At 29.3% G+C, this 12481-nt stretch overlaps 2 protein-coding genes across 4 annotated transcripts; one reads left to right on the forward strand and one right to left on the reverse strand.

The window, feature by feature from the left end:
* Positions 1-2783: 2783 nt before the first annotated feature.
* LOC118446562 (uncharacterized) lies at positions 2784-12425 on the reverse strand. Of its 3 annotated transcripts, XM_035877373.2 has the most exons (9): positions 12371-12390; positions 11874-12128; positions 7742-11607; positions 6355-7565; positions 6001-6279; positions 5377-5919; positions 5142-5275; positions 4901-4961; positions 2784-3412 (listed from the first exon to the last, which is right to left on the reverse strand). In XM_035877373.2, the coding sequence occupies exons 2-9, from the start codon at positions 12097-12099 to the stop codon at positions 3373-3375; spliced, it is 6360 nt and encodes a 2119-aa protein (XP_035733266.2). In that variant the 5' UTR covers positions 12100-12128; positions 12371-12390; the 3' UTR covers positions 2784-3372. The 3 variants fall into 3 exon arrangements, with proteins under 3 accessions (XP_035733266.2, XP_085515244.1, XP_035733262.2); XM_085659118.1 differs by having other exon boundaries at positions 11874-12425; XM_035877369.2 differs by lacking the exon at positions 12371-12390 and having other exon boundaries at positions 7742-11601.
* LOC118446564 (cytochrome c oxidase subunit 6B1) lies at positions 3602-5035 on the forward strand. The gene is made up of 2 exons (XM_035877375.2): positions 3602-3944; positions 4043-5035. Exons 1-2 carry the CDS (start codon positions 3712-3714, stop codon positions 4275-4277), a joined length of 468 nt encoding a protein of 155 aa, XP_035733268.1. The 5' UTR covers positions 3602-3711; the 3' UTR covers positions 4278-5035.
* Positions 12426-12481: the final 56 nt, after the last annotated feature.

Raw genomic sequence — 12481 nt, forward strand, 5'->3', positions numbered from 1 at the left:
GATGTCCTTATTTTTTCTATGTAACGATGCCAGCATATTCTACAAATAAAAATAAAAAAAAAATATCATATAAACATGATCTCAAAAATATTTTATTAAAAAATTTATAACAAAAATATGAAATAACGACAGATTGGTTTTTGTTCGATTTAATATATATTATAAAAGAACATATTGTATTAATAACAATAATTATTAGAGTAGTTATACGATTTCATATTAGCGTGCCAGGTTTTATCGAATAAGAATTTTTACAAATAATCGTCAGGAGATAAACAAATAAACATGGGCTTTACAAGTTCTACATTCGAAGACGAAAATAGTCGAACGTCCGCGTTGTTTTTTAAAAAATACATCAACATTCATATTTGAGATTTACTGGAAAAAACATTATTTTAAATATTTATCAAAAAGAACTGAATAACTACCCTAAAAAATCTATTGAGGATATAATAAAAATAATTTCAAATATTACAGGAGTTTCTGAAAGGTACAAAATTACGTGTTATTTACACAAAATGCGTAAAATTGATAAAATTTACATAATATTACATTATTAAATTTGTGATGTTTTGAAAATAAACGATCTATAGAATATGCAGGGAACATTTAATAGAAAGAATATCATCTCCAAAGAGAACAAAGTCTCATCAAAGAATTTTCGATAAAATAAATGATTCCGGTAAAAGTACGATAAGACGAATAGTCTATCACTTTTTCTATCTAAACGAATTGCCCATGATTTAAAATATTTTGAAAATTGTGAATGACAATACTTCTTTGTCAAATTTAAAAAAATCCACGTTTTACAAGTTACTGTTAAAAGAAATGGATTTTAAAAATGAGAAAATAGAACGCAATTATTTTTTAAGCGATAAAGAAGAAATAGTTTTATAGCGTAGAAATTATTTACGAAAATAAAAGAATTTAGAGAAGCTAAGAAAAAAATATATTTTTTGGAAGAGATGATGTGAATAAGTAAAATGCAAGTTAAAAGTAAAATATCGAAAAATTCAAATGCTAGTTCGTCATTGAATGCATGTTTAAATAGACGACAATCTAGAGAGTCTAAAATGAGAGTTTAAAAAGACCCTCAAATAAAAGCAAACAACATATTATCTGTCATATTAGTAGCGATAATGAATTCGTTGACGATGCCTTGTTGATTTTTGAATCGAAAAAAAATAACAACTATCATGAAAAAATGAATTCTACTACCTTCAAAAAATGGTTTACTAATGTTCTCGTTAAACTTGAAAAGAATTCCTTTATTATGGATAACGTTCCTTACTACTCTCGAAAAATAGGAAGAATAGCTAATAGTGATCGGAAAATAGCCGACATTAAATAATGATTGCATGATAAAAATATTAACTTCTCTCAGGATATGATGGTGAAGATTGAATTGCTGCATATTATAAAACAGTACAAACCGACATGCAATATTTATGCAATAAAAAAAATAGCAAAATTAAAAAATATGATTGTACTTAAGCTATCATCTTATCACTGCGAATTAAATCCAATAGAAATGATATGGGCCAAAGTAAAAAGTTACGTCACAAAGAAAAAAGTAAAGTTTCGATGCGCAGACATAAAAAGATTATTTTATGAAGCATTAAGTACAGTAACTTTAGAAAAATGTAAAAATTGTATTCAACTGGTCATTGATAATGTTGAAAATAAATTTTGGAAATTGGATGATATTATTAAAAGTACCGTTGAATATTCTATTATAAACATAAATAATAAGAAAAGTAGTTTGGAATTGAATACGGAATCAAAGTCTGAATAAATAAAAATATATTAATTATTTAAAATATGTTTTATTTATAATGCCATTTATATTCCTAATTGAAAAGTGTTACAACATCTAAAGTTCGTGAATACGCTCCTGCCCTCACTCATTGAACAAAATATAAATTAATAAAACATAACCTATTATAGATCTGAATCATAGCTAAAAAAATATAATTATAGGAACCATGCTTTAATACAGTAATGTTCAATCTTTTTGTTTGCTTAATTTATTGTTTTTGTTTGTCACATTGAATAAAGAGCAATTCTCTCGAACTACATACAAAAAATATATAAGAAAATATAATAAAATATATTAAATGTGTACAAGTAAAAAATTCATTTTTTTCTTTTTCTTCGGTCACACTCTTCATCTACTTATTTATTTATCTTTGCGATTAAACATTTCACAAATAGTTTCATGAATTATATATCCATACATGGCTTCAAACTTCAAGAAACATTTATATTTATATTGAAACATTTATATTTTACATGCCACGCACGTAACGTGGTTCAAACCACGTGGACAAATATTCTACAATGTATTTTTTATGAACGTATTTATATTTAGTCTAACATAATCGTACAGATACCTATAGATATACGGACAAGACATTATCGCAAAGAATATTTTGGCTATTCTCTTGTCTATGAGTGTCATGTATCAATGCCTCATTACAATATAGATTTGGATATCGGTTTTGTTGATTATAAACAATGATAATAAACAATTTTTTCGCCAAACTTCTACTTTTTAATTGAGATCTTCAGCGATTAAAGTAATTTTCCAATGCCTAAGGTAGAACCATTCGGTATAGGAAAGTGCATTTAATGTTGCCGTCCGATGCAGTAAAATACAAATTACAGAGCCGATATCAGCATGTTAAATAATGAATGACGAAAATTTGATTGATTTTATCAGAGAATATATATTCCTATTATGATCTGTAATCAAGGTAAGAATGGGCGATTGTTTCTAAATATATATTAGCATGCAAAATTTCAAAATGTACAATGTAAAATGTAAAATTTAAAATTAAAATTCATTAGAATAAAGTAGATTTAAACGAAAGAAAAAATTAAATAAATTCATAAGTACTTGTAATTTTATCATATTTTCCCAGAAAATATTTGAAGTCCAAAGGGTTAAATTTTAGTTTAGCTCTAAAATCTTGAAAGCATAATAGGATTCTAAATCTAATTTCGTGGTGAGATTGGTCATCATAAAATGAAGAAACTAACTGCGTATTATATTGGGACTATCATAAATGTCCTTAGCGTGCTCTACTTGCACGAGTTATTAAACCATCATCCATCTTTCCTACATAAGCAAATACAGTAAGTACTTCCTTCAAAATTCGTATCCTATTGGTCATTCTATTGATTCTTATGTGGATTTATTCATCTACCCTAGTAACTTTCCACGGTCTGATCTTTGTCATCTTAATGACCTTAAAGACATTTTTCTTCTTCCGGTATTCTTCTTCCCTTGCTGCCACTACTTCTGGGAACCGACTTCGTGCTTTGACCCTCTGCATTTGCAGCAGACTGCTATACAGTTTGCTTGCAACGCTATAGGCTTTTCCTTCGGCAGCCAGATAATAGTAAAGCCCTGTTTCATCATTTGAACAAATATTAGATGTCTGTTTTATCGATCGAACAGGTAGTAACAGAGCTCTGTTTTATTAACTAAACAAGTAACACTGGGTATCCATTCATACTTGTTTTCTCATGATTAAAATTTGCCTATTTGCAGGGTTTCAGAAACTTTCATATTTTTTTATTACATACGAACATAGTCATCGTTCTTGTTGTTCTCGTACGTCTTTTCAAATAAGAACTTTTATCTTTGATCATTTCAATTATTTGTCTATTTATATAGGCTCGACTAAAGTTTATTTAATTAAAAATATGGTATTAGAAAATAATAAAAACGATTCTAATAAAAACAAAGATAAAATTATATTATCGGTTAAATTAATAGATAATGAAAAAGAAAATGTTCCTTCAAAACCAGCTAAAGAAAAGAAGAAAATAACGATTGAAGTGTACGAAGATGATCCATGTTTACAGGGTAAAGAAAGATATGAAGACTCTAAATTTGAAGAAGAAAAATTTCTTTCTTCTCCTGGATCAGATCCAAGGTAAATTTTTTACCATTCATTGATTAATAATACGGTATCTCATAAATATATTAAATAATCTTTTTATAATTTATCTTTCTAAAATTTTGGTTAATAAGATTTCAACAACAAAATCAAACATTACGATGCTACGTCATGTATACGGATTTTTATCGATGCGAACATATTCTTGGTGAAGGACACGAAGCTTGCACATGGTTTAAACGAGTTTTTACTTCTATCTGTCCAAACGACTGGATTAATAATTGGGATGAACTTCGTTTAAGTGGGAAATTACCTTGGCACAAATACAAAACTCAGGGCAATTTCCCTGGCGATACATATGGCGTTTAAAAATTATGCCTATACAAGAAATTAAATATCTTTGATTTAATAATTTTTTCTTTTTAGTTTTTACCACTTTATTATTTTGTTATAATTATACTTGGCATCCCCAAAAGTATTCTCCCATGCATTGTTTGATAAATAATATATATCACAGAGATAGGAATAAAATATTCAATTTTTATTATACAGGTACAAGACTTTTAATTAATTATTATGAGGTAACGTATATCGAAGTATGAAAAGATACTCCACAGAATCTCCGGTGTTGGTCATTAGGCCGTCTTCTTCAATTTCGAGTCTTCGCATCATCGATTTCTTCTTTTTTTCTCCCTTTTTTCTTTTTTGTATACGTTAAACACACTGATCGTCATGTAGCTTATGTGTATATATATATATGTTTATATATATACATATATAAATACACACACACACATATGACACTTTACATGCGTAAAAAATAGATATTTGGAAGAATTTTGTTTTGTTTTCCAATGTTTATATGAGATAATAGACACCCGAAATAAGACGGTAAATAAATTGTTTTTTTCTATTTTAGATGCGGATTTCTTACATGATAAAATGGCAATTATTTGTGCAAGAACTCCTGCCACATCATGAGGACAACTTACCATCTTCGGGCGTTGCTTCTACTTGGATCATCAGAATGCACCGCGTCAGGATCAATATAGTCTGCAATTTTTAATGCACACAAATTTGATTGAAATGTTAATGTATATATGTATATATAAAAAGAAAAAACATAATTTGACATCACATAAACATATTGCGTTCTTACAAATATGTATATAACAATGAGATTCATGATAATTTCATAATTCATTAAAACTCGCAATTAAAGGTTAGAACCACCTTGTATTCCTAATGTGTTTCGGTCCATATGATGGCTACAAAACATGACAGATTGATGAACGAATTGACAATCTCCATCGTTACAAGTTCCCATTAGTTCGTATGGACAAAGCACTCCATTGGGATTCGCGTTCCTAAGTAAGAAGGATAAGAAGCACAAATATGTATAGATATGTATAAATACATATGCGTATTTACACATATACATATTCATATGTATATATGTAAAACCCACCTTGCTACTTTCAAATGTGACAACATCGAAACATAAGGCTCGATAGTTTTCTTTTTCTGATAATTATCTTCTTTTAACATTATTTCCCCTGTTTCTATACACTGAGTAATATCACAATCTTCTTTATTGGCAGGATTATTATTTACGCACGATACTACTTCTGTCGTTGTTCTATTGTAATAATGATCGTGCTTGATTGTATCATTTGTTTCGCATGAAGAAATATCTCTTCCATCTTCTTCGTCTTCTTGATCCGATGATACTTGAGTATTCATTGATGTTAATATATTATCTTCATCTTTCAATGCAATCATATTATTCTCATTATGATTGTCATTCTGTTGTTCTGTTGTAAAAGATTTTTCAAATTCTGGTATTTCACTTTCTATAGGTTTAGGTCCAGATTCTTTTTTCAGCGGAACAACTTCTTCATACACTTCAGATATATGAATGGAAGGAACTTTCTTTTTGGAAAGTTGTCGTGTATGACTTGCAACTTCTTTTAACTTATTATCTAAAAGATCTGCTCCGGCCTGAGGTACTCTAATAGAAGCAAAAAAAAACATCATTTCATTTAATATGCAAAATTTTTTCTTAGAGGATGATTATAAAACTCATTCATACTTATAATCCTGTCCTACAACTTTGGAACCTAAAACTTTACAAATTCTAGATAATTTGAAACATTCTCGTCTTCCATTGTTAATTTTCTCATGCGCATCCATTACTTTTGGACCTATACTATTAATTCTATTACGATGTATTCGTAACTTTTCTTCTGCAATTTTTAACTGTTCTCTTAATTTTTTAACTTCTTCTACAAAATTTGTTTGTAAATCTCTCTCCATATCCCATTGACGTAAATCTCCTGACATTTCAGCAAGATTGTCTAAGACCATATACCTATATCATAAATAATTCATTATTAAAATATCTCTTTTTAGATATAATATATATTTAAGAGAAAAATTAATATACCTTTTCATAACTAATTTATGTTCTGTTTCCATTAAATGTCGTACTTGCTCCATCTTTGGAAGATTAACAAGAGAATTTAATTCTATAGTAACATCCTTTGTTATACTTTCATTTAATTCCTCAACATTTGCTACTTTATTTGTTTCTATTTTATTTGATGTCAATAAATCACTTTCATTGCTGCTTTCAATATTCGATAAATTTAAATTTGTATTATCTTCCACTTTGTCTTGCACAGATGTAACTAATAATTGATTTTTCTCTGTAGTTTTTTTATTTTGTACATTCTCATGTTCTATTGATAATTTCATATTTAACATACTCGAACTATTTATGTCATCGATAATTATTTCATTTTGGCTTACATCTGCTTCTTTTTCATCTTTTTCCGTGAATATACAATTGGTATTTAAATTGTTCGTTTTGTCCATTTCATTATATTGTTTAGTGAGATCCTGATCAGGTTCAATACAAATTTTATCTTCATCTTTATTTGCATCAATACCTTGTTTGTTTTTATTATGTACTAAGTCTGTTCTTTCAGATAAATCTGTCTTGTTATCTATTATTATTACCTGATCAGGCTCGTGCTGTTTTACTTGAATTTGAACAAGTCTATGATTTACTTCGTCTTTAGTTAATACTTTCAATGAAGCAGTTGTTATTTTAGATTTTCCTGTTTCTTGCAGACCCATTGTATTTTCAGATACTGACTTTGATGTATCTATCAAAGCAACATTACTTTCTGTTGTTTTCAATTTTTTATTATTTTGATTGGATGCTTCTTCGTTAGAGATTCGTACATTAGGATTTAAAATAATTTGTAGAGATCCTTTTTTGGAATTTGATATAACATTTGCATCACTTTGTTTTCCAAAATTGGTCTTATCTGCAGAATTTAGAATAGTCGAAGACGTTGAGGAATTTTTATTCTTTTTAACTTCGATATTTCTTTCATTATTATTTTTTACAGATATCTGTAGGTTTAGATTTGAAAATTTCCCAAGTACATTTGGATTCTCTTTATATGATGGTAATGATTCTTTGCTTGAATTATCGGATGTTATGGAATGTAATGTATTAAAATTGTTTATTTTCTTAGAAGTACCAATTTCTACTGATCTCTGCAATTTTAATATCTCACGTTCTAAAATTTGTTGTTTCAAACGACGATACTCTTCTTGCTTCGATACTGGAAGATGTCGTACTGCCTAAAAAGTTATTTTCACAAATAAATGATAAATTTTTTCTAACTTTTCCTTATATATATATACAACTTTTCCTTATATATGTGTATATATATATATATATATATATATTATATTATATTATATATTATATATTATATATTATATATTATATATTATATATTATATATATAACTTACCAAGGGTGTATGAACAGTAGGAGAAATTTTACTTTCTGCAGATGTAACAGATGACAAGTTCTTTTTAGTTACATTATGTAAAGGAATAGTTTGTTTATTTGCCGCTGCAGTTTCCTGTTTCTTTCTAACATCTCTTAAAAATTGATCTACGCTTTTTTCAAACTCTGTTGTAGGTATTGTTAAAATCGGACGTTTTTCTAATTTATTTGAATTTGACATAGGGATAGCTTTGAGTCGTTCGTGTTCTGAATCGCTCTCAGTGTCAGATCCTAAATTTATCACAATACGTTGCGTATCTGAAGATATGATTTTTGTATTGCCTGTCCATTTATTTTCACAAGACTTTACACTAGCAATTGGTTTAATATCTATTAATTTCTCAGCATTATAATTAGATATTGCCTTTTGTAAAATTAATCTCTTTTGAACTACTGCATTTTGGTATTTTTTAGCATTATTTACAACTTTTGTACTTGCAGGAATTAAGACTTTTTTAAGAAATTTTTTTGATGGCCCTTTTAACAAAGGAAGTGGTCTTTTCTTACTAGAATTTATTAATAACGAACAAGAAGATGTATCAGTACTAATGCCAATACTATTTTCTTTTACATCAGCAGATGATACTGGCACAGTGTATGTGTGATTTTTTTCATCTCCGGAATTATATGCGGATGCAGATTGTGTTAATGAATGAAGTGTAGTATCATTTTGAACTGTTTGATGCGTAAGTGGTTGTGTTCCTGTATCCATTTGTTGTGTTTTCTGCATAGATGGTACAGTACTAACACAAGACAAAGTAGCAGTTGTGGTAATCAACGATGCATTGCAAGAATTGGTATCTAAAGATTTTGTGCGTTTTGCTAAAGACGCTAATAAACTTGCTCTTAAAGCTTCTTCATCTTCATCTAAACTCGGCCTTCTATTTGTAACCACTGCTATGTGATCATTTATTATCTTAAGTGATGAACTAATATTACTCTCTAAATTTGTAGAATGTTGTACAATATTATCCTTTTGTATTTCATTACATGAAAATGAAGCTTTACTTTTTACAGAGTTTTTTCCAGAATTTTCATCCAATATCAACAATGAATTACTTTCTTGACTCAATTTTGTTAATTTCACATTGTCGAAATCAGCAAGAACTGTAGCATCGGATATATTTTTTTGTTTTTCATGAATATCACTACATGGTAATCCACTTTCTGTATTCATCATAGTTTTATTTGTTTCTCCTGGTGCACCTGAATCATGCTCTGATTTCTCTACATTTTCACTAGAAGTTTTAATATTAATATTTTGAGTAACATTATTTCTTCGCCTAAATCTCCTTGTACGCTTCTTTTTCTTAGGCACTAAATCTATATTATTAATAAAAACAGCCTTTTTTGAATTTACTAACGAAATATTTTTTAAAGAACTAGTTTCATGTTCTTTGGATGGAGTAACAAATGCATCCTCTATTACGTTACTTGTACTCTCATCATTCAAGCAACTTTGGAATGCTATAGGTGTAGTTAATATTGTTTGCGGTTTTTTTATAACAGATGTAAGCTTCATAGGTTTGAATTGAGTACTTAATTTTGTATTGATATTGAAATCAATAGGAATTGGTTGCATTTCGGCACTTTTGAATGTTGGTTCAACATGATTTTCATGTTTCTTTATAGGCAATGGTTGTTGCAGCTGTTTATTCGATTTTAGAATTGTTGCAGGAACTAATGTTCTATTGATAAGAGTAGGAATTTTATTTATATCTTTAGTAACATCTGGAACACCATGCATATAGAGTGGTTCTTCAGCAATTTTCGTTATTTTATGAATAGGATTATTTAACATACTTTCTGTATTTTCCGAATTCAGAGATGCAGATATTGGTGTACTTGGTTTAATAACATCTGTATTTGGAATATCATCAATTGTTAACATTGAATCAATAGGAGATATAGAATCAGCATCAAAGAAATGGGGAGAATTGATTTGTTTTCTTGTAATAAAACTCTCAACTTCGTTAACGTGTATTTCTTTATGTACATTTTCTCCTGTAGCTGAATATTGCAACTGTGATTTTTCGTGCATATTTAATATATTCGAATTTCCGTAAGTATCGTACATCGTCTGCGTGGATGTTAGATTAGAATTATTTGAAAAATGAGATGTTTGTATTAATGGAAGCGTTTGCGATAAATCAAGATCGTATATAGGTGCATCAGTCGGCGAATAAGGTCTCTCTTGACCTGTACTAATATCCATTGCGATACAAGTTTCATTAGTGGATATGTCATTCATCATATTACAATGCATGTCATTAAATTGAGAGGTAGATATAGATTCATGACATGGTTTTGTAACAATAACATCAGATTTGCTAGTTTCAATGGAATCAGACGGAGAGTAAGGAGCATCAGGATTCATATCATAAAACGTATTTTCAGTACTTGTATTGTTCATCATATTTGATAAATAGCTTTTGTTCTCAATAATTCCTGTTCGTACAGCCCTGTGTTCCAATTGATTATTTGTATTATCGAAAGGTGGACTACTAATTTTGTTAAGATTAATAAACGAAACATCAGATGGTTGTATCCCTAGAAGCTCTGTGTCCAAGGGTATATCTATAGTAATATTATCTGTTGGAGAGTATGGTAATTTTTCTTTTTCCTGTTCAATATCAGTATCTAGCTCCATATCTTCAGTATGTGTATTTTCATTTAAAGCAGGAAACATTTGAGTAACCGGTGGTGTTTCAACACGTTTTTCACTTGGTATAGGTATATTACTATCCAAAAAGCTTTGAGTAAATGGACTTTTACTATGAGAAATAGTAGAGCTATCATATCTTTTAGTCTTTACACTTCGCTGTACTTCATTTTGATATTTCTTCAGTACAGCAGAACGTAATGCTATCATACGCAATTCTAAATCTTCTTCATTGTGATCATCGTCATAAGTGGCTATTTTATTTTCAAGTTCTGTTTTGCTTTGTTCATTGTTTTTATCATTACGTTTTTGCTTTGTTTCTAATGCTTTTTGTCTTAATAATGCTAAATCCTCTTCATCGTCGGCATCATTATTCATTTCCACGCACGTAACTGTCTTCTCTTTGGTACAATTTGTTACATTGCCATTATTGTCTGACATACCTTTCATCGTATTTGATAATTTTTCTTTCAATGTTGAACAGTGTTCTTTATTTTTAATATTTCCTTCTTGTGCTCGAATTCTTACAGAATCTATATGCCTTATTTTCTTTAATAGCTTATTTACATTACCATACACATTGTCAGTACAAGCATTAGAAGAAGGCAATTGTTCGTTTTTCGACATCTTTTTTGATATCGTTCTTGTAGATGATCGGTGCGGAGATCTATGAGGAGATCTTCTTAACACAGGTGATCTACTACGCATGACTGGTGATTTTGATTTCCTAAGAGGCAATTTGAACCACATAGATGCTCTATATCTTCTAGAAGGAGATTTTGTAGATAATCTTGATCTAACGCTCCTATGCAATGGACTTAAATCTCTACGATGAGATCTAGACAAACGATCTCCTTTAGAATTGTCATTATCATGTTTTAATGTAGTCTCTCCTGCAGTTATATCGATGGAAGAAGAAGAAACAAAATCATCATTGATACTAGATCCATGGGTTCTTTCCTTCTTTTTCTTTTTCTTACTTCTTGATCTTGATAAAGAATGTATCTGTTTAGAATTATCCATAAGACCAACAATCTCCATATCACTATCGCTAGAAATAGGTACAAGATCGTCATTCTTTTCTTGTAGCGTAGAAGAGCTATGTTTAATTCCTGCAGATCCTGAATCTTTTGCATAATGACGATTTTCCTTTTCTTGAACTGTATCTTAAAAAAAAGAAAATAAACTTCTATTTCATTAGATGGATAACTTATAAACATAAATAATATAGTACATTAAAGTAAAAATCTTTTTATCAAACTAATTGCAAAAAATATCAAATCAATGAATACACATACACATACACATACACATACATACATACATACATACACACACACACACACACACATCTAAAATAAGGGAACATGCAACTCACGACGATCTTAAAAATATTAATCGTTCTAACGAATAAAAGGAAATCAATCCGTACCTTTTCTATTTGAACTCTTCGGATGATAATATTTAGTAGAAGTACACCATGACGTACAATGCTGAGTGGAAAGACAATTAATACATCTTCCAGTTTTATTCCCATATCCGTAACTGAGATGTCCTTCTTCGGAGGAACTTACATCTTCCAAAGATATTTCACCTTCTTCTCTCTCGTCCAAAACTTCTATAGCTTCATTACAACCACTCGATAAGTCAATAGCCATTCTTAAACTTACCCTCAAAACGTAGATAACTAAAGGAGTCCATTCGTAATTATCAAAAAAGATAACTTGTAAGTAAAACTTATCTTACGATGAAAAAGTAAGGTTAATTACGCGTCAATCTAAAACTGCGTAACACACGTTGAACTTATAACTACACGTTTATGAAATATTGTTTATTAAAATCTATAGAAATATGACGTTAAAATAGAAAACAATAAATTTCAATCGGTCGTACATATGAAGCAAATAATATCTCACCACACTTCCCCACCTTTATTGCATAAACTGACTCACGCTTGCTCATGCTTTAGTGATCGCCCTTACAAACATGGCTACCAATATTCGCCATATTTGAATGTTAAATGTGACTACAATTCTACTT

The sequence above is a fragment of the Vespa mandarinia genome, chromosome 9, assembly GCF_050613455.1.
Source record: "Vespa mandarinia isolate Hongniang chromosome 9, ASM5061345v1, whole genome shotgun sequence".
Classification (NCBI taxonomy): Eukaryota; Metazoa; Arthropoda; class Insecta; order Hymenoptera; family Vespidae; genus Vespa; species Vespa mandarinia.

What these genes read in the sequence shown, in the direction of transcription:
- LOC118446564 (XM_035877375.2), top strand. Translation starts at nt 3,712, where the DNA reads ATGGTATTAGAAAATAATAAAAACGATTCTAATAAAAACAAAGATAAA. An exon ending in TCTCCTGGATCAGATCCAAG is followed by an intron (nt 3,945 to 4,042) that starts GTAAATTTTTTA and finishes TTGGTTAATAAG; the next exon opens with ATTTCAACAACAAAATCAAA.
- LOC118446562 (XM_085659118.1), bottom strand. Translation starts at nt 12,099, where the DNA reads ATGGCTATTGACTTATCGAGTGGTTGTAATGAAGCTATAGAAGTTTTG. An exon ending in TCACATTTGAAAGTAGCAAG is followed by an intron (nt 5,276 to 5,376) that starts GTGGGTTTTACA and finishes CTTCTTACTTAG; the next exon opens with GAACGCGAATCCCAATGGAG. An exon ending in AGAAGCAACGCCCGAAGATG is followed by an intron (nt 3,413 to 4,900) that starts GTAAGTTGTCCT and finishes ATGATGAAACAG; the next exon opens with GGCTTTACTATTATCTGGCT.